At 41.1% G+C, this 26,380-nt stretch overlaps 1 protein-coding gene across 3 annotated transcripts in view; it reads right to left on the bottom strand.

The window, feature by feature from the left end:
* MARCHF10 (membrane associated ring-CH-type finger 10) overlaps positions 1-26,380 on the bottom strand; it is a 102,358-nt gene that overhangs the window by 512 nt on the left and 75,466 nt on the right. For 2 of the 3 annotated variants that reach the window (XM_040329839.1, XM_040329838.1), the window contains exons 5-10: positions 25,270-25,407; positions 22,436-23,480; positions 19,691-19,857; positions 16,164-16,273; positions 12,998-13,102; positions 2,469-2,511 (exon numbers count right to left, since the gene is read on the bottom strand). In XM_040329839.1, the coding sequence (XP_040185773.1) occupies positions 2,469-2,511; positions 12,998-13,102; positions 16,164-16,273; positions 19,691-19,857; positions 22,436-23,480; positions 25,270-25,407 (1,608 nt within the window). The remainder of the gene's footprint in view (positions 1-2,468; positions 2,512-12,997; positions 13,103-16,163; positions 16,274-19,690; positions 19,858-22,435; positions 23,481-25,269; positions 25,408-26,380) is intronic. The other variant, XM_040329840.1, reaches the window with a different exon arrangement.

The raw sequence follows: 26,380 nt of genomic DNA on the forward strand, positions 1-26,380 counted from the left end.
ACCAGAATGTCATTTTTGGTGAGGTACTCCCAAAGGGAAATCATGTCTAAAGGGGTGCAGACCCTGCCGCTTTCCAGTAGCTTCACTTTCCACATGGACAAAGAGAAGCAAACAGCAATTTCTTCAGAATAACAAAAAATTTTTTTTAAATCCCTTACATCCCTGTACATAGATCACCCAGAGGGGAGTGTTGTTTTCTCAACAAAAGTGGAGTTACTCTTTAACCCTCAGAGGCCAAGCACAGACACTGTGGAACAGAAGAGATAATTGGTCTAACTGAAAAGCATTGCAATGTGTCATGGGGTAGCTTTTGAAATCATTAACTATAACCAGTTCAAGTTTACTTGTTTCTTTGCCCATTCTTCCTCCCTCATGTGATTTTAATAGCACAGATTACATGGAGAGTGTTATTCTCCAGGCACTTTCTCGTGCCCAGCGAGCTGCATGTGCTATATACAGCCTGCCATACAAGTGAATGACTGCATGCAGCCGTATTCTTGAAACTCTAAAAAGCATTGGCTTATACTTGTGCATGCACATCAAATATGCCATGCAAACGGACAACTTCTATGTGCAGAAAATATGTCAGATGCGCATGTAGGGGTAATCAACAATGCAAAGAAACATTGGCATTTACATAGTGTGACAATGCTGCCTAAAGCCGACCATACACTAGCAGAATTTCACTCCATATCTTTCATTTTAAAGCGGAGTTCCACCCAAAAGTGGAACTTCCGCTCATCAGATTCCTCTTCCCTCCGGTGCCACAATTGGCACCTTTCGGGGGGAGGGGGGACAGGATACCTTTCTTTGACAGGTATCCTTTTCAACTTACGGGAGTCTGGGCCGCAGCCAGTGATGTCAGCGCGGGGCTCCATCCTCCTCCTCCGGCCGCCGGGCCAGTAGGAGAGAGGAGCGGGCCTTGTGCATGCGCAGTAGGGTTCCTGGTGTGCAGCCGAAAGGCTACACTGCCAGGTACCCTTACCTGCAATGGCAGCGGAAGCACCCGACAGCTTATGGAAACAGCAGGTGCCGACATCGCTGGACTCCAGGGAAGGTAAGTGTCCATTTATTAAAAGCTAGCAGCTGCAGTATGCGTAGCTGCAGGTTTTTTTTTTTTTTTTTTTTTTTGGATGATTGTTTTTATGATTGTCAAATCGACAGGCGTTTTTGACCGCAGTAACAAGAAAATTTGAGAAGCAGGATGAGAATGAGCGCATGTGGCTTTCATTCAAGAAAAGCAATTCATCCCAAAATCAATTGTGAAAAGAAAATGGAATTTTGAAGTACTTTTAAACAACAAACAAGTCATCAAGTGTATTGAGAATAGCCCCCCCCCCCCCCACTCTGCTAACAAACTGATGTTGGCACATTGGCACTGTGTTCTGTTCATTTGCTCACACTGAGACACAGGACAGGACAGATCTTCCTATTCAGCACTGGCCAGAACCCTAGTAACTGACAGTCAGTGGTGGCATGAGGGAGCAAGGGATGTGTAGTCCTGTGTCAGCTCCTATGTCACGTATGAGGTTCAAAAAGAGCGGCCTCAATGCACAGCACCCTCCATTTCAAAAAGCAACAAAAGTAAGCATACAATTATATTTATTTTAAGCCAAAATGATTCCAATAAAATCCAGACCTTTGCTTTACTTAAAGTGGAGTTCCACCCATAAATATAACATTACATCAGTAGTTTTAAAAAAATGTCATTAGTCCTTTACGAAAACATTTTTTTTTTTTACATGCCTTCAAAGTGTTGTTGCTAGGCAGAATAGTTAATCTTCCCACTTCCTGCACCTAGGTGCTTAATGCTTCCTAACCTACACCGCACAGACTCCTGGGAATGTAGTGGGTGTAACTTTCCAGGAGTCTGTGCACTCCCCAGTCTCAAAGAATCATGTGACTTGGACAGCACAGGTGCTGAAACCTGATCTGACACTGCTTGTGCAGCACTGAGCATGTGCGAGATTTGCAAGGCTGAAATCCAGGAAGTCATACAGTCTGGCTTCATGATGCCCACACTTAAGATGGCCCCAGTCAATTTCTATTTTATAAAGTGTCTAAATGCTGTAACAACCTAACAAAACGGACCTTCGTTTACAGACTAACTTTACTAGAATACATTAAGCTTGTGTATTACAGGGGTATTTATATTTAAAAAGTGAAATTGTGGCCGGAACTCCGCTTTAAGGAGGGATTAGTTATACAATTGTTTAATAAAATCAACAGTTTATTAAAATCAATGTAAAAATTATGCAGGTAGGTATCCGCACATCAAAGACTTGAAAGTCATGAAAGGACTACAGACTACTAGGATAGCAATTATTACATCTCAGGGTCAGTTTTTTATAATAAGGTTTCATTAGCTGCACTGATATACAATTGGTTCCCTGTCATGTTTTTGACATGGGGACTCAGTTAGGTACACTTCCATGTTATTACATTTATCATAAAGTGAATTTACTTACTTTCACGCCTGTGTAAGCTCAGATTGGAAAATCGTCTCGAAATCTGCAAAATTAAGTTATGTTACTTTACATCCAATAATCATTATTTATATACCCCAACAGGTTAAAGTGCTGAGTTAGCTGGATCAGTGTACAGCCTCCAAGAGTATCTGATTTTTCCCCCCTGCTGCCTACACCTTGCTGACCCTTAGTAAAAGGTAAGAAACAGCAAACCTTATCTGTCTGGATGGTTTAGCTATAGGGAGAAAGTCCAAACGTGTTCTTTTACTGCTAAGCTACATTTATACCGTCCCCAACCACTACCCCTTTGGCTGCAAAGGCAGTGGCTGAGGATGTACACATGTCACAGCCATGATGCTGTGCTTTCAAACTGCCACAAGAATGATACCCCTTCTCGCGTTTTGGTGATCAAGTGAATGGGGCAGCGCAGCAACCATGCACAAGTCACGCAGTTCCAGCACGGCAGTGGAGCATTTAGGGGGTTAAAACAGGATGTGAGGAGGTGACATACCACCTCCTCACTGCCTGTCAAACGGCTCTAAAAAGCAGTCCAAACTTGGTTCATTTTTCAGAGGAACAGCAGTCCTTGCTGCTAGTGTATAGGCTTACATTCCAGAAATGTACATGCATTTCATTTTTTCCCACTGCAAATATTGGAGTCTTCTAAAATTGGGTTCCACGCATAGCAGGTGAAAGTTCAAATCTTATGGAATCCCTGAAAATGCTTTTTTACCCGTTATTCAGATTACATAGTAGATGAGGTTGAAAAAAAAAAAGACACCAAGTCCAACCTATGTGTGTGATTATACGTCAGTATTACCTTGTATATCCCTGTATGTTGTGGTCGTTCAGGTGCTTATCTAATAGCTTCTTGAAACCATTGATGCCATGCGCTGAGACCACCGCCTGTGGAAGGGAATTCCACATCCTTGTCGTTCTTACAGTAAAGAACCCTCTACGTAGTTTAAGGTTAAACCTCTTTTCTTCTAATTTTAATGAGTGGCCACGTGTCTTGTTAATCTCGCTTCTACGAAAATGTTTTATCCCTATTGTGGGGTCACCAGTACGGTATTTGTAAATTGAAATCATATCCCCTCTCAAGCATATTTTCTCCAGAGAGAATAAGTTCAGTGCTCGCAACCTTTCCTCATAACTAATGTTCGCCAGACACTTTATTAGCTTTGTTGCCCTTCTTTGTACTTGCTTCATTTCTAGTACATCCTTCCTGAGGATTGGTGCCCAGAACTGGACAGCATACTCCAGGTGCGGCCAGACCAGTCTTGTAGAGCGAAAGAATTAGGCCCCTTTCACACTGGGGTGGTTTGCAGGCACCATTGCTGGCGGTAATAACCCTTTTTCATCCGCTAGTGGGGGTTAAAACCGCTAGCGAATACTGACGCTATTCCGACGGTATAGCGCCGCTAAAAGTGTGAAAGGGGCCTTGTTGTTTTATCTCTGGAGTTAATCCCCATTTTATTGCATGTCAATATTCTGTTTGCTTTGTTAGCAGCAGCTTGGTATTGCATGCCATTTCTGAGCCTATCATCTACTAGGACCCATCTCTGCGGTGGATTCGCTGCGAGATCACTTTTATCTGGGGCAGGAGGGCCCCCCATTCTCCAGTGGTCTCTGCCGCTTTCGAGAGCCGCCGGATGCAGAGACGATTGCATCCTCTCATGTCCACTGCCTGGAGCCAAGTGAGGAAACCTTGCCCCCACTCGGCTCCATAGGATTGAAGGGCGGAAGCGACGCCAAACGTCACTTACGCCCGATGCTCTTAAAGGAGATATTTTTGTTTTACTTTTTCAAAATGACATTTTGTTTATTATTTTTTTACATATTAGTGTAAATATGAGATCTGGGGTCTTTTTGACCCCAGATCTCATATTTAAGATCTCCTGTCATGCTTTTTTTCTATTACAAGGGATGTTTACATCCTGCTGAGCCCTGTCCCACCAAGTTTGCGTGAAGAAGCAAATGCATACGTGAGTAGTGCCCAGATATGAAAACGGTGTTTAAACATCACATGTGAGGCATCACTGTGATCGTTGGAGCGAGAGCAATAATTCTAGCTCTAGACCTCCTCTGCAACCCAAAACATGTAACCTGTAGACATTTTTAAATGTCCCCTATGGAGATTTTTAAGAGTAAAAGTTTGTCGCCATTCCACGAGCGGGCGCAATTTTGAAGACTGACATGTTGGGTATCAATTTACTTGGCATAACATTATCTTTCACAATATAAAAAAAAATTGGGCTAACTTTACTTTTGTAAAAAAGTATATTGTTTCCAAAAAAAGTGCGCTTGTAAGACCTCTGCGCAAATACGGTGCGACATTAAGTATTGAAATGACCGCCATTTTATTCTCTAGGGTGTTAGAAAAAAATGTATAATATTTGGGGGGTCTAAGTAATTTTCTAGCAAAAAAAAAATAAAAAAATATTTTAACACCAAGTCTGAAAAATAGGCCCGGTCCTTAAAGCGGAGTTCCACCCATATAAAAGTCACTTTTATTAAATCGGACACTCACCTGTCCCAGGTTCCAGCGATGCGGGCGTACAAAGACCTGCTCATCTCTTCCTCCTCTCTGCTGCGCCGGCATTGTCACTGTGGGTGCCCGGCTGTGGCTGCGCACCATGACTGGCCAGGGCAATCATCTGGGACCTGTGACGTGTCCCAGATGATTGCCGAGAGCGAGGGGGGAGGGGTGAACTTCCTTCCAGAGGGTATCTGCTCCCCCCTTCCCAAACAATGGCATGCCAAATGTGGCATGTCAGGGGGTCACCTGCATTTAAAGCGGAAGTTCAATTTTTGGGTGGGACTCTGCTTTAACCACTTCAGCCCCAGACCATTTTGCTGGTCAAAAACCAGGCCACTTTTTGCGATTCTGCACTGCGTCACTTTAACTGACAATTGCACGGGTCGTGCGACGAGACTCCCAAACAAAATTAGCGTCCTTTTTTACCCACAAATAGAGCTTTCTTTTGGTGGTATTTGATCACCTGAAAATGTATTTTTATTTTTTTACTTTTTGCTATAATAAATATCCCCCAAAAATATCTAAAAATTATTATTTTCCTCAGTTTAGGCCGATACGTATTCTTCTACTTATTTTTGGTAAAAAAAAAAAAAAAAAACGCAATAAGCGTTTGATTGGTTTGCAAAAAAGTTACAACAGCTACAAAATAGGGGATAGTTTTATGGCATTTTTATTAATATTTTTACTAGTAATGGCCGGCGATCAGCTATTTTTATTGTGACTGGCTTTATGGCAGACACATCAGACACTTTTGACCCATTTTTGGGACCACTGTAATTTTTACAATGATCAGTGCTATAAAAATGCACTGATTACTGTAAAAATGACACTGGCAGTGAAGGTTTTAACCACTAGGTGGCGCTGCAGGGGTTAATTCAGTACCAGGGAGTGATTCTTACTGTTAGGGGGCGTGACTACACATGACACGTCACTGATGACCGTTCCCGATCACGGGGAACAGCCATCAGTGACAGTGTCACTAGGCAGAATAGGGGAATGCCTTGTTTACAAAGGCATCCCCCTGTTCTGCCTTTGCCGACCGCAATCACAGGCCGCTCGGGAACATCGAGTTCTCGGGACCCGCGAGCACGCTTACAAGGCACGCGCCCGCTGGGCGGCAAATTTAAAGGGACGTACAGGTACGCCAATGTGCCTGCCCGTGCCATTGTGTCGACGTACATCTGCGTGTGGCAGTCGGCAAGTGGTTAAGTGGTTGAAGGAAAAGTCCAGCCTAAACTTGTTTTGCTGGGTTTCTCCTATGGGTCACAAGAGTGCAATTCGTTTTGCACTCCTGTGACCCATTTTCAGCAGAAAGCGGTCTGAAGTCCGCTTTCTGCTGACATCACACAGATCAGTCCGGGCACCACCTCATCCCGACTTCCGACTGGGAGTCTGGATCCACCAGGTGCCTGAAATGATGGCCGTCTTACCCTCTCAACGAGCTGCTGAGACTACCGCTCCCTGCCCCTCCACTGCTCAGCGCTCCAGCGAGCGTTGAGGAGCAGAGCAGGAGAGCTGCTGACTAATAGGCAACAGCTCTATGCTTGGGGAGCCGAGAGAACCGAGAGCTGTTTGATGGCTCGGTTCTCAATGAAGAGGCGGCGGGGGACAGATATACCAATGCTGCATCCACCTAGGTAAGTATGATTATGGGGGGGGGGGGGGGATCCTATACTTCTCTTTGCATGTGCATGCTTGTTCTAGGTCAGTAACTTGTAAGAATAAGAATGACTATCCAAGAGTCTTCACCTTTAAATATAAGTTAGCAATGCCAGCCTGCATATTCCTACCCCTACCTGCCCATGGCCTATTTTCAGCCAAGTCGTCTTTTTTATTTTATTCCCCCAAATATTTATTCCTCTCATCACAACTTTATACTATCAGCTCATGAATGCAAACACCTCCCTGATCATAGTGACAGGTCATTGTATATTAGAACAGACTTGATTTGTTTCTTCTGTTTGCAGCAGCTGTAAAGAAATTTTGGTAATGTAATTCAGTAGTAAGTGTAGGGGAAAATCCTATTTCGCTTATATCATTGGATATTTTCTGTATTTTATGATAAAGTTGAAGCAACTTGATGTGCCTAATTTAATTTCAAAATATATTAAAGTTCCCTGAAAGAAAATATGAAGGATTATTGACTTTCTAAAAAGACAGTGAATTCTATTCTCAAGGGTTTTGGAGGATGCAACATTATAAAACCAAGAGCAGCTTGTACTGAAGGGTACTGGGAGTAGTATAATATAAAATAGTATTTTTCAGAATGTAATTTGAGGATCTTTTGCTGGAAACACTGCTGCTCTGCTACTTAGTTGCAATTTCTCGTTCGGCCTCAGGATTTAGAAAGCGAAATCTACTTCAAAACAATTCTAGTTCTTTGACTGTCATCTTGTTCCAATCACTTCAGTACTTCCTGTTCGAAGATTCTGGCGAACAGGATACAACAGTATATTCCGGATCTGATACATTTAGACCAGGTTGGATTTGTCCCTACTCGTGAGGCACGGGATAACACAATTAAAGCTATTAACCTTCTACAGGTAGTGAATACAACACAGACGCAGTGCATATTTTTAAACACAGATGCAGAGAAGGCCTTTGACAGGGTGAATTGGAGGTATATGCGGGCAGTTCTACAGCATGGAGGTTTTGGAAGGAAGATAATACAGTGGATACTCTAAATTTTTTCGTGTCCAATGGCCCAGATAAGGGCCAATGGAATTCTGTCAGAGCCCTGCCAGATCTCCAATGGGACAAGACAGGGATGTCCCCTGTCTCCACTCCTTTTTGCCCCCTCCATTGGAACCTTTTCTGTGTATGGTGCATTTAAAACGGAATATCTCAGGAATACAAATAGGGAATAACTATTGAAAAATTTCAGCCTATGCAGATGATATGCCGTTTACTCTTACGAACCCGTTGATTTAAATCCCGAACTTGATGAAGGAGTTTGAGAGATACGGATGTCTCTCGAATCTCCGCATTAATTTTAATAAGTCAGAAGCGATGGGAGTTAATGTCCCACAAACATCGATAGTACAACTGAAACAAAACTAAGTTTAAATGGACAGGGCCTTAACATATTTAGGTACGCAACTAGCAGGGAAGGTGGACAAGATTTTTGACCTGAATTTTCCACCCTTATTACAAAAGGTTAAGACATTATTGGATAAGTGGAATCTGGGTTTTCATACTTGGTTGGGTCGATGTAATATTATAAAGATGAGTATACTCCCTAAATTCCTTTATCTATTACAAGCATTACCAACACAGATCCCGTTGAAATATTTCAAACAGTGCCAGAGATTAATTTTTGAGTTTATCTGGGCGCATAAAAATCCTCGGATACAAAGAAAACAACCGACGCTTCCTAAACAGGAAGGACTTGCGGTTCCAGACATAAAGAACTATTATTACGCAGTACATCTGAATAGGGTTATAGACTGGAACAGACATACAGACAAGAAGTTATGGGTACAAATTGAACAAGCCCAGACAGTACCTTTGAATAGAGCACCTTGGTGTTTTTCTTCACTTCCTAAAGAAGTGAGCAAAAACCTGATAGTGGGCAACACGGCCAGGATCTGTTCTATGGTATTCCCAATGATAGGAATAAATCCTATGACCTCACCTCTGTACCCGATAATAGATAATCCACTCTTCCCGCCAGGATGTGAAGATGGGGCTTTTCAACAGTTAAGAGATATTGAGTGTACCCAGGTATCTAGCTATATTCAAGCGGGCACATGGGTGACAATAACAGAACTGATGGAATTAAGGAATGTATTCCGCTTAAAATTCTGGAATGCACTACAGATGGTTCACTTCCTTAATACTCTTCCGAAACCGGGGAAAAATAAATGCAAAAGAAAAAAAACAACATCACAGTCAATGCAAGCAGCCTTCCACATTCCTTAGCAGAGATGATCAGGAAGAAGACTTGAACGTTTGAGCATCCCAGCGACTGCCAGCTGGACAACTTGGGTCCTCTTCTGCATGAGGCCAATACAAGAACAAGCAGATACTCACTACTGTTTCCTAGCCGATTGAAACCCTGATAGAACCTGCTGGGGACAACCTGTTCTTTGGGGTCAAAGGTTTGCCAAGTGTCCGCCACTAACTTTCTATTTTTAGCTAAAAATATTTTAAAAGCACACCTAACATAATCTCTTGGTTGTGAGTGTCACCGGCGCAAAAGAAAATAAATAAATAAATGTGAACTGTGATCTGCTGCAGTACTGTGTGCCCTTAGTGGGGGTCAATAGTGCATGAGGAAGAAAAGTGTTACTGCGCTGATCTAATTATCCAGAGGTATTAAATCTCTGGGAGTATGGACATAAGTGAAATATCAGGGCCACAATGTACCCAATCTTAAATGTGAATAACCTGGATACAAACAATATATAAAAAAAATATATAAGAAATATATGAGTCATACAAATGTGACACAGTGATTTCAAACTTGAATCATATATCTAGATCAGTGTGTCAGCATACAATCCATATGCCACAGTGCTTCTATGAGAAAAATGGCTGTTGCTGCTACTGACCAACCAAATAGTGAAAACAATACGAAAGATATTACAAAAAATATTGTGTATATATGTGTATAAAACCACAATATGCAGTATGCCAACTGCACCGTGAGTTGTCCAATAACCGATATTGGAACAAAATAAATATCAAAAAAGTGAAATAATTATCAAACAACCATACAAATGTGCAATGTGCTGACTGCACTTAAAAATAGTCCAAATGGCAGGCAATCTTGCTCTTATACAATAGGTTCCAGCAAACACAAGGTTCAATGTTGGTAGTACTGTGTAGAGGAAAGTGCCGCTAACTCTTCCACCCGACAAAGATGTGCCACCATCACCAATGGTTAAAATCAACACTCACCAGACCCCAGATATTATTAGGCTCCAAAGTGGTGTCTTTTCTTTGTCCGTCAGTGGGTGTTGCCTCCTTTTCCCTTTTACAAGGTCTCATCAATTCCTCAAAAACAAGGGGCTCATCATGGTGTAGTATATTAAAATATGTATTTATTTAAAAAAGGTAAAAAAATAACACTTACAATATAAAGTGCCTCTGACCGGCACTGAGTGTCTTTGGCAGTGTCAACCGTTAAAAGCCGCTGACCAGCATTTAAATGGCGTCCTAAGAGGTGTGCTTGCCCCGCTGTGCTCCGCATGTATTGCTACAAGGGGTCCGGGCGCGCTGGTGTGCTGCACCCTCTATGTGCGTGTCCAAACAGCCTGTTTGGACACGCACATAGAGGACGCCATTTAAATGCTGGTCAGCGGCTTTTAACGGTTGACACTGCCAAAGACACTCAGTGCCGGTCAGAGGCACTTTATATTGTAAGTGTTATTTTTTTACCTTTTTTAAATAAATACATATTTTAATATACTACACCATGATGAGCCCCTTGTTTTTGAGGAATTGATGAGACCTTGTAAAAGGGAAAAGGAGGCAACACCCACTGACGGACAAAAAAAAGACATCACTTTGGAGCCTAATAATATCTGGGGTCTGGTGAGTGTTGATTTTAACCATTGGTGATGGTGGCACATCTTTGTCGGGTGGAAGAGTTAGCGGCACTTTCCTCTACACAGTACTACCAACATTGAACCTTGTGTTTGCTGGAACCTATTGTATAAGAGCAAGATTGCCTGCCATTTGGACTATTTTTAAGTGCAGTCAGCACATTGCACATTTGTATGGTTGTTTGATAATTATTTCACTTTTTTGATATTTATTTTGTTCCAATATCGGTTATTGGACAACTCACGGTGCAGTTGGCATACTGCATATTGTGGTTTTATACACATATATACACAATATTTTTTGTAATATCTTTCGTATTGTTTTCACTATTTGGTTGGTCAGTAGCAGCAACAGCCATTTTTCTCATAGAAGCACTGTGGCATATGGATTGTATGCGGACACACTGATCTAGATATATGATTCAAGTTTGAAATCACTGTGTCACATTTGTATGACTCATATATTTCTTATATATTTTTTTTATATATTGTTTGTATCCAGGTTATTCACATTTAAGATTGGGTACATTGTGGCCCTGATATTTCACTTATGTCCATACTCCCAGAGATTTAATACCTCTGGATAATTAGATCAGCGCAGTAACACTTTTCTTCCTCATAACATAATCTCTTCCAGACATTTTTAAGCAGATCCAAGAAATTAGGCAGTGGTAAGGAGGTTGACACACATTGGATGCCGACAGAGAATCATCCATGGCCCAGCTAGGGAGAATGGAAAGTACCAGGAATATGAACTGGGCAGTAGAAAACGTTTTTCTTTGTTTATTTAATAGCTCAAGATACAAGTCTAATGCATTTTACGCTTACAAGCACTTTTTAAAAAACGAAATATCTTATAATCTTATAATCCCAGAATTCAAGGTCTACCAGAGTCTATTACATGCCCAAAAGAAACGAATTACTCTTTAAAGGAGGAAACCAATAAGTTGTATTGAGAACACGAATCGAATATAGACACAACTGCCCTTTTTACCTTTTCATTCACCAGAGAATTTGCTCCTACATCATTTTAGGAAACCGGAGGAAGCATGTCACGGACTGGGCAAAGGCTCTGACCATGACTACAATTTAGTTGAAATCTTCCTTGCACTCAGTTCTAGTATATATAGCAAATCATGCACTGTACCTGATATTACAGTTTATCATTATAGTGAGACTGACCCGTTTTTATGCCATCTGTAGCTTCCTATAGATGGCATCTCAATATTATTATTAGCTATTTTACGATACCACCGTACAAATGCAAATCAATATCTAAAACTTTTTACCACAAACGAATCTGATGAATAAATCCAGATTGGGATCTGTTTCTCCCATAAGCCACTTACAGGCTGTTTATTCATTTGTTTCTAGGGTAAAAAGAAAGATCTGAAGTTCAAAACAACTTGGAACAAAGTTTTCCATCTTACAGCTGAAAACTAGTAGCATCCTTCCAGCTACCTCCAGAATTCTGAGCTTTAAACTTCCTGCACTCTTAATGCACAAAACAGAAGACAAACTTTGTTGAACCCAGGCCACCTACCATAGAGGTTTAAAAAAAAATGGATAGAATGCTATTCACAAAAGATTTCAATAGCTTTCTTCTGCCTTTCTCCTAGGGAACAAATATCCAGGAACACAAAAAAATAAAAAATCATGTCTTAAATGAACACTATTTATACCCGTAGCTATGGCAGCTAAAATGTATATGGCAACTAGGTGAAGAACAAACTCTTTCAATGGAACCAGGGAAAAACAGAAATAATTCTATCGCGATCGCTAAAAAATATATATAAATCAGTTTTGATACTACATTGTTTTTCAAAAGAGCATGGCAGCCAAAGATTAAATTACTACCACATCAATAGCCTATACCAGGCTTTGGCAATTTGGCAGTTTTATTAGATCCCTAATATCTTGCTAAATGTATTCTCAAATAATAAGTATATTTGACTTTAAACATTCAATAAAAGGTTTCTTGTGACCTAGAACTGACATTTTAATTATAATTTCTGATACTACTGTATATTTGGAATTTTCTATTATGGAAAGTTACCTTTTTTCTGTTTTTATTGATTGTAAGCTCCCTAAAAGGGACCTTCTGTTATGGCTGTACAATTTTATTATTTCCAATATAAAAACTTTGGTGGCAAAAAATTATTTAAGCCAGAAGATTAGCAGCGTACGCATTCATTTTTTAAGGGGGTAGCAGTGGCAGCATTTGTAATTTTCTAATGGCAGGATTTTTATGAATGGGCCTAAAATAGAGAAAGCTTGGAGGACATTTATGTACATGCCTGTTTAAGGTACATGAGATATGGGGCTGTTTCGATTTGTCTAACCTAAGTGATTGTCTTTTTGCAGTATTTTTCTGTATAAACCCTTTAGTTTGATACAGAGTTACCATTTGTCACATTGATAAAGATTTGTTTTTTACTAACCTCACTTACCCGGTCTCGAGTGTTTGATAATCTCAGCAGGTCTTCATACCGCTGCTGATACAAATTAAGCAGTAAGACCAGGTAAAGGCTTGGGTTTAGGGTGGCCTGTATTTGTGGAGAAAGCATGTCACTGTATGCTTGTATAAAGATTTTAATGAAAAATAACACATTTATTTAAAGTTACAATATAATTTTTGTTGTCTATTGCACCAGCCTACAGGCTAATAACTTAGCAATGTTTATGAAAACATATATAGACATGGCAAGTTGTGGATAAACTATCTGGGGTAGATCCACGTACCTCCGCTGCACCCGGCGCAGATGTAAGATACGCTACGCCGCTGTAACTTAGCTGGCTTTAGTTTGAATCCTCAATGAATTCGCACTGTAAGTTACGGCGGCGTAGTGTATCTCACTGGGCGGGTAGGGGGCGTGTTTCATTTAAATGAAGCGCGTCCCCGCGCCGAACAAACTGCGAATGCGCCGTCCCTAAAATTTCCCGCTGTGCATTGCGCTAAATGACGTCGCAAGGACGTCATTGTTTTCAACGTGAACGTAAATGGCGTCCAGCCCCATTCACGGACGACTTACGCAAACGACGTAAAATTTACAAAATTAGACGCGGGAACGACGGCCATACTTAACATTGAGTACGTCACCAGATAGCAGCTTTAATTATACGCCGGAAAAAGCCGAACGGAAACGACGTAAAAAAATGCGACGGCCGCTCGTACGTTCGTGGATCGTCGGAAATAGCTAATTTGCATGCTCAACGCAGATTACGACGTGAACGCCACCTAGCGGACGCCGAAAAATTGCACCTAAGATACCAAAACAAAGATACGACGCGCAAAATTTAAAATTACGCAGCGTATCAAGAGATACGCCACGTAATTTCTTTGAGGATCTGCCCCTCTGTGTGTGTTACCTCAACATAACAATAAATTAATATAACAGCAAATATTGAAGATGTACATATAAATTAGACATACATCCACAAAGCAATTGTTGTTGTGGATACAGTTCAGGAGCAATTGACAAGAATAATACTATACAGGTTCTTACAAAGGAATATAGCAGAAGACATACTGTGCACAATGTAAAAAAGGATTGCACCACTATCAAATCAAACCAACATGTACAACCAAATTATACCGGATAATGTAATGTCTTTGTGTTCCCCTGAACTGGAATAAAAGGTACTTCAAACCAGAAAGCTGATCTTTCGTCATTCATTCAAAATACTTGCAGTATCATATTAATGTCTATAGCCTTGTACACACCACTTTTTTTTTGTTTAACCTGCTGCCCAAACTGACAGCTCAGGTCGGAGCAGCAATACTAACAATCCGATGTTAGTACAGCGATTTCTCCTGCCGAGCTATTGTGTTCTGACAGGGACAGTTGTAGAAATTGTTTGGTCACTGCGGGGATATTAAGATCCTCAAAAATGCCAAGCAGGCATCACATGGCTACAAACATTGGGCAGGTCAAAGGTAGTGGAAATAAATGCATATTCAGCTATTTTTAACCGCTAGTTTTATACTGTTGGTGGGTAAATTGATTTGGTTTCATAGTCATGCCAATGACAGATTTGCAACAGTTATTCATGTGATAATTTGTAGTCTAGACAGATGATGAAGCTATTTATTAGAAGACAGTGTACACATGATCTTGTTTATCAATGGAAGATGCTGTAAGCATTTGTTATCCACATACAGTACAGACCAAAAGTTTGGACACACCTTCTCATTCAAAGAGAATTCTTTATTTTCATGACTATGAAAATTGTAGATTCACACTGAAGGCATCAAAACTATGAATTAACACATGTGGAATTATACATAACAAAAAAGTGTGAAACAACTGAAAATATATTTCATATTCTAGGTTCTTCAAAGTAGCCACCTTTTGCTTTGATTATTGCTTGGCACACTCTTGGCATTCTCTTAATGAGCTTCAATAGGTAGTCACCTGGCGCAGCACCCCATCACTCTCCTTCTTAGTCAAATAGCCCTTACACAGCCTGGAGGTGTGTTTGGGGTCATTGTCGCGTTGAAAAATAAATGATGGTCCAACTAAACGCAAACCGGATGGAATAGCATGCCGCTGCAAGATGCTGTGATAGCCACGCTGGTTCAGTATGCCTTCAATTTTGAATAAATCCCCAACAGTGTCACCAGCAAAACACCCCCACACCATCACGACTCCTCCTCCATGCTTCACGGTGGGAACCAGGCATGTAGAGTCCATCCGTTCACCTTTTCTGCGTCGCACAAAGACACGGGGGTTGGAACCAAAGATCTCAAGTTTGGACTCATCAGACCAAAGCACAGATTTCCACTGGTCTAATGTCCATTCCTTGTGTTCTTTAGCCCAAACAAGTCTCTTCTGCTTGTTGCCTTTCTTTAGCAGTGGTTTCCTAGCAGATATTCTACTATGAAGGCCTGATTCACACAGTCTCCTCTTACCAGTTCTAGAGATGTGTCTGCTGCAAAAGGTGGCTACTTTGAAGAACCTAGAATATGAAATATATTCTCAGTTGTTTCACACTTTTTTGTTATGTATAATTCCACATGTGTTAATTCATAGTTTTGGTGCCTTCAGTGTGAATCTACAATTTTCATAGTCATGAAAATAAAGAAAACTCTTTGAATGAGAAGGTGTGTCCAAACTTTTGGTCTATACTGTATGAGCAAACCAAAGTGAACTTGTCAAGTTTCTAAACTAGCAAAAACCAAATGGCACACACACACCTTTTTAATCTTTAGAATAAGTGTTCTGTGTTCCCAGAGAGCCTTTTGACCTTGAGTTAAGCCTTGCATCCAGCATTAACTAGTTCCGTTCAAGGGCCTCTTTAGCCAGTACAGGCTCTTAGCATTGCACTTAGAATTGCATTAAGAAGTTGAGGCCTACGTAGAACATGCACTCAAGACCTAGGTGCTCAGGTGTACTTTAAGTGCTGATTCATCCATTAAAGTTTCAAGATCTCATAAACATTCCTATTTTCCTTGGGGTTTAAACTGTTCTTAGTGAGAACTGTGGCGCTCACGTCTGGCAATGCCATCATGCTGAATTAAAAAAGGAATATGCTGTAGCACTGTCTGCTTCCGATGGGTATGGCTGGTATGGGCCCCCCTCTCTTTTTACCATCATGCTGAATTACCTGAGTTTCCTGATGTCTTCTGTAGTGCTCATCCACATCGAATTCTTCAAAATTATGCTCCATGTTTTGTTTGCACATCTCACAGGTTTTTACAGCACTCAGTGCAGCTCCTAAAGTATGAAAGAATTATGGATTGAGAGACATTTACTAAGGCTGGCAGCTCATTTAACAGGAAACATATCTCTGGCGTGTTGAACTTCAAGTGAGACTATTGTAGGGTGACCAGACATCCCCGATTTCCGGGAACAGTCCCCGGATTGAGAACACTGTCCCTGGACCAAGTCTGTCCCTGGTTTTGTACCCGGATTGGATTTAAACAAGGACTGGGGCAATTTCAGACAGTCAGTGCAGAATTAAAAAAAAAAATCTGAATTACACACTCCCACTCTGTCGCTCCTAATAGCATAGGGGGTGTATTTTTTCCATTATCTGTGCCCCTTTCTGATGATCATGTGCTGGTCGGAGCGAAAATTTCATCAGTTTTGGGTGCACGCCCATTCAGCTCCGTTCGCATGTTCTGCCTTGGCTCAAGTCCCGGCCAGCCGTCTGCCTATCTTCTTACCTTCCCTGCCAGATTGATCTTCCTCCGCTCCCCACCCAGTAGTAGCTGGGGTCTAGAGAGAATGGCCCCATACACACGATAGAATTTATCCGCGAATACGGTCCAGCGGACCGTTTCCGCGGATAAATCCTCTCGTGGATTTCGGCGGATTTTCATGCGATGGTGTGTACACACCATCGCATTGAAATCCGCGCCGAAATCCTCTTGCGATGACGTGTCGCGCCGTCGCCGCGATTATGACGCTGCGACGTGCGCAACGCTGTCATATAAGGAATTCCACGCATGCGTCAAATCATTACGACGCATGCAGGGGATCCCTTCGGACGGATGGATTCGGTGAGTCTGTACAGACCAGCGGATCCATCCGTTGGGATGGACTCCAGCAGATGGATATGTTCTGCATGTCAGCAAATATCCGATCTGCTGGAATCCATCCCAGGGGAGATATATCCGCAGAAAAAGATACACACCATCGCATTGAAATCCGCGCCGAAATCCTCTTGCGATGACGTGTCGCGCCGTCGCCGCGATTATGACGCTGCGACGTGCGCGACGCTGTCATATAAGGAATTCCACGCATGCGTCAAATCATTACGACGCATGCGGGGGATCCCTTCGGACGGATGGATTCGGTGAGTCTGTACAGACCAGCGGATCCATCCGTTGGGATGGACTCCAGCAGATGGATATGTTCTGCATGTCAGCAAATATCCGATCTGCTGGAATCCATCCCAGGGGAGATATATCCGCAGAAAAAGATCCGCTGGCGTGTACACACCATAGGATCTATCCGCAGAAACCCATTTGCTGGGATTTATCTGCGGATGGATTCTATGGTGTGTACGGGGCCTAAGACTTGACAGGCTGTGAGGCGGGCGGCGGAGATGGGCAGAGAGTCACTGATTGTCGCCATTACTAGTAAAAGAAAATATATATATGTCCCTGGATTTCATTTAAAAAATCTGGTCACCTTAGACTATAGGAGACAGTAGAAGGTGGTAAAAGTCTCCAAAGATTTCTGTGAGCTTGTAACAGAATGGGGCCATAAGGACTGAGGCCATAGACCTGCCATTTTATGCATTGTACATTCTTTGAAAGTGACCTAGTATGTGTTTATGTGTGTGTGTTGCCACATGGCTGTGGTGGGGACATTGCTTTGTAGGTTTTCACATGGGGAAAGATTGATATTAATGGTTCAGTGTGTTATATAAAACTCTTCAGAGAAAATTAAAAAAGTAAATGGCAATAAGCACACCAGTCTGAAGAATAAATCAAAAAGGTATAGTCCAGAAAAGACCACTTTCTAATGAATTATTTTCTCTGTGAAATAAATGAAATATAAACACAGGAAAGGAGGATCATCTCCTAGTGTCCTAGTGGCTTTGGCAGGAGGGCAGAGCTTCAGTTCCAGAGATTTCAGCAGTCCTACCCCATTGCGTTAGGAAAGCGGAGGGTGATTTGAGTATTTAAGTTGGTGCAAAATACAATCTCTAAATCTGGCACAGAGCTTGCTCTTGGCCATTTACCAACACTGAGATATCTTCTTCCGGAGTCTCGGGTCTGCCTGGCGTTTATGCATGTTAGAACTGCTTTTCTCTCCATGTAACTATATAAGATGAAGGAAATGCCAAAGCTACTTAAAGCAGGTCAGAAGGAGGTAAAATGCAGTTTCAGTGAATTCTGATTCATCTTAGAGAAACTCAAGGATATATCAGTAAGTTTGGCTAATAACAGGGCAGCACCACATCCCTAATATGACATTTTTTTTTTTATATCAAAAAGAATTATCATCAGGTGCTGTACCATGTAAAAGTTAACCACTTTCTGTCCACCCCATAGCAGTTTTACTGCTACAGGGTGGCAGCTGTGCCCTGGGTTAAGCATATATAAGTGATCCGGCTCTTCCAGGTAGGGGGTGCGTGCATGTGTGCAGCCGGAGCCTTGCTTCCGCTGTGATTATACACACCAGGAGCCGATCAGCAGGTACTGCAGGCTTGATAAAAGAAAAAGGTGCCTCTAAGTGCAAAATTAAAACTTTTAATATCCTCAAAAAGGATTAAAAACACTTACAGGGTCGAAGGTAAGACAGGGCATGTCATGAGTATGTACAATGGGTGATCCAGCATCAGGAAGGTCCCAGTATATACAGCTTCCAGCAGAAAATTCAGGGAGACCGGCAGATGTACGCTCCAGGCTCTGAAAACACTGGTGAAGTAGTCACACCATCTAGGTCAGCATGGAACAAGGATCCCGGAAATGACGTCAGCAGGAGGGGACAACAACCAGCATGGACCACAAACAGGAAGTAGGTCATCAAAATTGATGTCTGCCAGCATCCGCCAATCATTCATTATACAGGAAGAACGGCAGTCTGCTTATGTTAACAAGGCAAATTGCCGTTCTGTCAGTAGGGAAGACATGGATCCTGTGTTCCTGCAAAGTAGGGGCATAGATCCATGTCTTCCCCTGGTAAAAGCACCTCCCATAGTACAGAGAAATACTGGCTAAGCACACAATTCTTAAAAAATAGATTAAAAAAAAATAATAATAAAATATCCCATAGTTTGTAGATGCTATAACCTTTGCGCAAACCAATCAATATATGCTAAAAAAATAAATATATATATATATATATGCTTATTGGGATTTTTTTTTACCAAAAATATGTAGCAGGATATATATTGACCTAAATTGATGAAGAAATTAGATTACATTTTTTTTATTGCATATGTTAATAGCAGAAAGTTAAAAAAAAAAAATAATAATAATGTTTTTGATTATAGGGCAACAAATTAAAAACGCACAGGTGATCTAATACCACCAACAAAAGCTCTATTTGTGGGGGAAAAAAACCTGGTTTTGAAGGGGGGGGGGATCTTTTGGAGGTCAAGTGGTTAAAATACATTTTTATTTCATAGCAAATTTAAAACCAAGCATATTAAATAATTTAATGTTTTGTCCTCACCAGATTCAATTTTACTGAGCAGCCATTTATTCATGCATTCTTTGTGCACATACATCAAGCTCCCTTTACATCTGCAAGGTGCTACAAGTTGGTTTTCTGGGGTTGTGTCTCCTGTAAAACAGATCCTGCACAGATCCCCTTCGTCTTCTGAGTCTTCTTCTAGTAAACTGGACATGTGGATAGAAATGCAAAATTAACTCTGAAGACTTATCTGCGTAAATAAGGCAAACTTTCATCACTTTGCAATGAATAAGTAACAACCAACCTTGGTCATGCCTTTTACATGATCTTTTTGTAGTTTGAAATTATTTATATTTGCTGCAACACAAACTCAGTATGAGTCCCACAAATCACTGGATTCCAGCTTTAGAACTTAGAGTGGTTGTAAACCCTTACAGATCACTTTGACCTACAGGTAAGCCTACATTAAGGCTTACCTGTAGGAGCAACAAATATCTCCTTAACCTACGCGGTTAAGGAGATATTTCCAAGAAAGGCGGCACCGATGTCTACGGCGCATGCCACTGAGCGTGCCGCTACTAACGGCGATCGTGCCGCCGGAGTGACGTGATCGCTGCTCAGGCCAGTCACAGCGCCGGAGCAGCGATGCCCAGAAGTCACTCCGGGTATCATGGCGGCGACGGAAAAGGTGTCTAAGGACCGCTGCGGGGGGCTTCGTTCTCAGGTAAGTAATTCATAATGAGCTAGCATGCTATGCCCAGGTAAGTGCCCTAATATTAAAAGTGAGCATCTACAGTATTCATAACTACTGAATTTAATTTTTTTCTGAAGGAGCCTGGAGATCCTTTTTAAAATGGTCTTTGGAGCATAAGTTTAGATTTGACCTTTTTTCGCTGACCCCTGTAGTTAGTATTAGGTGTCAGTCTATTCTACACCAGTCTCTTTTAAAACATAAAAGTATTTTATTTAAGCATTTTTTCAGTATATACAACCATACCAAGACAATAACATTGTGTCAAACCAATTTTGATATTTTTGACCGGGACATAGTCATTACAGAACTAACATACATATACAGTTTTTTTATCCAGAGTATTAGATGGCAATACAATATAGCAGATGGTATACAATATATACAACACCTAAGAAAAAAAATGTATAATATATATAAAACTTTAGTATGACCCATTGAGTACCCTCTTCTTTATCTGCTTGCCGACCAGCCGCCGCAGTTATACGGCGGCAGGTCGGCTCTGCTGGGCGAGATCACGTCATCTCGCCGAGCAGCCAATAGGGGCGCGCGCGCCCCACGCTCACCCCTGACGCGCGTGCCCGCCGGGCGTGATCACAGCCGGGCACCCGCGATCGCTCGTTACAGAGTGAGAACCGGGAGCTGTGTGTGTAAACACACAGCTCCCCGTCCTGTCAGGGGGAGAAATGCCTGATTGTCTGTTCATACAATGTACAGCGATCAGTCATTTCCCCAAGTCAGTCCCACCCCCCCTTCAGTTAGAACACACCCAGGGAACATACTTAACCCCTTCCTCGCCCCCTAGTTTTAACCCCTTCCCTGCCAGTGGCATTTTTATAGTAATCAATGCATTTTTATAGCACTGATCGCTATAAAAATGCCAATGGTCCCAAAAATGTTTTAAAAGTGTCCGAAGTGTCCGCCATAATGTCGCAGTACCGATAAAAATCGCTGATCGGCGCCATTACTAGTAAAAAAAAAGTATTAATAAAAATGCCATAAAACTATCCCCCATTTTGTAAACGCTATAACTTTTGCGCAAACCAATCAATAAACGCTTATTGCATTTTTTTTTACGAAAAATACGTATTAGAATACGTATCGGCCTAAAAAATTGTTTTTTTATATATTTTTGGGGGATATTTATTATAGCAAAAAGTAAAAAATATTGTTTTTTTTTCAAAATTGTCGCTCTATTTTTGTTTATAGCGCAAAAACTAAAAACCGCAGGAGGTGATCAAATACCACCAAAAGAAAGCTCTATTTGTGGGAAAAAAAGGATGCCAATTTTGTTTGGGAGCCACGTCACACGACGGCGCAATTGTCAGTTAAAGCGACGCAGTGCCGAATCGCAAAAAGTGGCCTGGTCTTTGACCAGCAATATGGTCCGGGGCTTAAGTGGTTAAGCATTCAACAATAGGCGTTCCTTCGCCTTAATCATATGGTGATAAGTCTCATTCCAGCCTGGGGAGAGTTGGGTGAACTGAAATACAAGAGCAGGAAGCTGGTTGCAAATTTAGTTCATGGTGGGCCACTAATGTAAAGTGGAACCTTGGATTACGAGCATAATCTGTTCCAGGAGAATGCTTGTAATCCAAAACACTTGCATATCAAAGCGAGTTTCCCCATAGAAGTCAATGGAAACAAAGATAATTTGTTCCGCATTGACTTCAATTGTCAATTGCATGCAATACCGCATGTGTCCAGAGATGGGGGACGTCTGAGAATCTCGGAAATACTCAAGAGACAGCTCGGCTGAACTCATGAAACATTCGGGAACGGAGTATTTACGAACGGCTCGGAACCGTTCCGAGTGTCCCCCGTGCCCCTGCACCTCTGGTCAAATGTGGTATTTCACACTGCAGAGGCTTGAATTCTGCTTGTTTTGCGAGACAACACTCGCAAACCAAGTCAGGAATTTTTTTTAAAAAGTTGCTCGCCTTTCAAAATGTTTTTGTTAACCGAGTTACTCGTAAACCAAGGTTCCACTGTATATGGAACCTAAATTACACGGATATGTGAAACCTGCTCACCTTTCCTGAATTTTTTTAAGCTTCTCAGGGTCTGGTTTTGGCTTTACATTCTCTTTTTCTGGTGTCATGTTGATAATCCTTTCAGACTGTCTCCGCATGGAGATTGTTTGAGCAATCAAATCAAGGTTCTCATGCAGAAGTGTAAAGGTGGGTGCTGTGGAAGACAGGCTGGGTCTTAGAGTAGCAACATGCAATCTGGAAGAGACTTCACTGCTAGATGTAGTTCCGTTTCTTCTCTCTTCTGTTCTAAAAGTTGTTTGGGGATTAGAATGATACTCATGGTTCTGCACATTCCTGGTATTTGAGTTGATATCATGGAGTTGGGGTAGTGCGGTCTCTGCCACATGAGATTGCCTGGTATGTTCTTGAGTTTGGGGTGCTATTGCAACACCGATCCTTCGAAGTTCAATATCCCTCAAATTAAGAAAAGAAACTGGAGCATTATTTTGGGAACTGTCATCAACATGTTGAAGTGTCATCCTTAATCCCAAACTTCTAGGTGATGTTAAGGGTGGCAGATTGTTGGGATTTCTCACAGAACTTGTTGTAATATCCAACCTGTTTATGGTAGTCTCTGCATTGAAGTCATGGTTTAGTCTGCGTATGACTGGAAACTCCTCAGTTTCACTGTCACTGCTGGCTTCCTCATCCAACTCTAAAACGTGGTTTCTCCAATTACTGTGATCAGTGAGTGGTGTACCATAAGACTGGGGTCCCAGAGGCAAAGGCACACTACTTACACTTTCAGAAAGATAAACAATATCATCATGTTCATCATTATTACTTGACTCTCCATTTTCTATATCATCTTCAGTGTTTATTTCTGGAATTCTATTAAAGCTATCATCACTTGTGTAGATTGGAGACTGCCTGAAATTCATTGGTTCTGAGATGGTTTGTAGATCATCAAGTAATGGTGCAGAGGTGGTGGCTGAAACTTGATCATGCTGGTTGTTGTGACTTCTCGTGTTCTGTTCCAAACAAGGGGATTGGTTTACAGTTGTGTTTTCTTTCTCTTGTTCTGTAAATCTGTGTTTTTTAATCTCTGTTGGACAGAAAAATATAGTTGTTGGAAAAAGATAGAAGTTATTTCCTTGATACACACTACAATTTTCAAGAAATTTCAAAATAAACGGTTGGTGGTAGGTTGCGTTGATCTTTTCAGTTGTTTTTTTATTTGGAAATGAGCTGGTAGAAAAAAAAGTTTGCTGTAAGTGGTTAAAGTGGACTAAAATAAATAGTAAATATCTTCCTATGCATTTATAAATCCCCAATTGAGCTTGTATGAGTAATTTGTGTATTTTAGAGATATTGAGTTGTGTTGTCATTACGATTTAAAAATAGTAAAAACCATTGATTGATAATAAATGGCTCCAGCCAAAAACTAACCATGAGTGAAAAATGGCCAAGAAATCATAAATTCTGCCAGGGTATGTAAACTTATGAGCAATACTTTATATATTAGATTTACTAATATAATATTTACTAATATAATTTACTAATATCAGCCCCAGTATTACAGCAATGTATATAAATAGTCTATGTCCAAAATCAAATGAATGAAAGTTTTACGATCTGATATTTTCCACAAAAAACTACCACTGACCTCACTTGCACCTGCAGTGTTCCTTTTCCTACATACCATGGTTCCATAACAATCTGTCTTCTGAATGATAAATATAATCTTTCAAATGTAACAGATTCTCTTACACCTTTTACTACTATAAAGCTGCGGACACTAGCTTGGGCTAGTTCGGAATAATTCGGAATAACGTGAGCTGGAACCGGAGTCACCGGAGAGAGAGCAACATTTGTTACAAAGACCAGACTTCATATGCAAGTGTTTCCTGATCAGGCTATATATGTTACCCATAAGGTGAGCTGCTGGGACCACTAGAGGTGTGTGTGAGACTTAAAGGTGTGCGGCTTGCCTTTCTCACCAGATTTGGTTGCGGGGTCTTCCTCCATTGAGTGCTTTTCTTCACTTCCATCCATCAGCTGAACCAGACCTTTAGATCATATGTGTATCTCCATTGTATATGTAGAGATTGTTCATTATATTGCTACCATATTGTAACACAATACTTTAACACTTTATTTGTCTCCAGTCACTTGTGCCCCTCCCCTTTTTCACATTTTTCTAGTATTAATTAATATTTTTTTCACAGCGCAGACATCTTCCACTTGTTTCATATATCACTTTTTGTCTATTAAGGTAGACCTTCCTAGTGTTTGCAGCAGTGCCCCTTTCACCTCCCCTTCCCCTTTTTCGTTCACAGACAGCGCAGGAGTTTTACCCTATTCATCATCTACTTTAACATTGAAAAGGAAAGGGGTGTTGGGACTTTATATGAAGCAAGGACCTTGGGGGTACCTGCCTGCATCGCCATCATCATTTTTAAAAAAGGGAAGAGAGCGAGAAGCGGGATTTTATATGAAGCACACAGCAGCAAAAATAGAAGTATAATGACTAAGAAGTTATGTTTATATTGTATAATCTCTTGTATAACTTTTTTGGGCATAAATCCTCTAAAACAATAAACTTTTTTTTATCACATTCAACATAAATTACATAAATAATCCACCAAAAAAAAAAACAACACTCATATATAGTACAAACACAAGTGGCAGCTGTTAGATATCTATATCTATCTAGATATATCTAGATATATCTATCTATCTATAGATAGATATTATACATGATGCAATTAATGCCTAAATGACCTGTTGAAGTTCCTCTCAGAAAAAGGGAAAATTGGGGTATGATAACAAAAATACCATAGTAAATTGTTCTAAGCATGAACCTGGCTGACACATTTCAGGCTGAGACTCACCCTGCTTCCTTGGCTCCTTAATTTTTTTTTGCCACTCTCTCCTTCCCGTGGCATTATTAAAATGTGTGACATTGGACTTCGAGGAAGGCTGACGTGCATGTACTCTTTTCTTTTCCACAGTAATAGGTGGTTGAGAAACTAGAAGCATGAAATAAATGAAACAAAAATGTAATTGAAAATGGTTTTAATATGTCACTGTCTTGCAAGATCCCTTAGGCTGTTGTGCCCCTTGACTTCTTGCACATCAAAGATTTGCATGCTTAGATTTGTAACACCAATGTGTCATTTGACATTTCACTTATAGGAGCTGCTGTCTACCTGTCAAAATTAACTGTATAGGATTGGAGAAAAAGCAAGTTTCAAAAATTATCAAGCAGAACAAAAATTAGGCCCCTGATTTCATTACATTTCTTACTTGCTAAATGAATGCCAATGAAACCATTGCCGAATTTAAGTACATACATTGTAAGAGTTAGCAAACATGTGGTCTGAGGAAAAATATGCTTTTCATCGATCATGTGCACAAATATTATGAATGTCCTGGCAGGGTAACATTTCCGTAACTGTAACATTGCACCCAATGGTAAAACATACTTCCCAACTTTAGAAGTTGATAATGTGGGACATTTCAGGGGCACAGTGACCTGTGGTGCACATGGCGCGTTGTGGCATAGGGAGGGCTTAAGGGGCATAGTTAAACAAAATCTGGGCTTCACTGTACCTATTAAATACGCTCTCATTGCTGTATCACAAGCTAGATTCTCCTCGTAAACATATACAGGTGCAGCTCATAAAATTCAGTTTGGCCAGCAAACTTTCCTAACCTAAACCCCTCAGAGAATCTGTGGGGTATTGTCAAGAGGAAGATGAGAGACACCAGACCCAACAATGAATATGAGCTGAAGGTCACTATCAAAGCAACCTGGGCTTCCATTACACCTGAGCAGTGCCTGATTGCCTCCCCGCCACACCGCATTGATGCAGTAATTCATGCAAAAGGAGCTCCAACCAGGCATTGAGTGCATATATACTGTACATGGACATACTTATTAGTAAGCCAACATTTTTGTATTAAAAATCTTCTTATATTGGGGCATGGCCTGGAACGGCA

The sequence above is a fragment of the Rana temporaria genome, chromosome 12, assembly GCF_905171775.1.
Source record: "Rana temporaria chromosome 12, aRanTem1.1, whole genome shotgun sequence".
Taxonomy (NCBI): domain Eukaryota; kingdom Metazoa; phylum Chordata; class Amphibia; order Anura; family Ranidae; genus Rana; species Rana temporaria.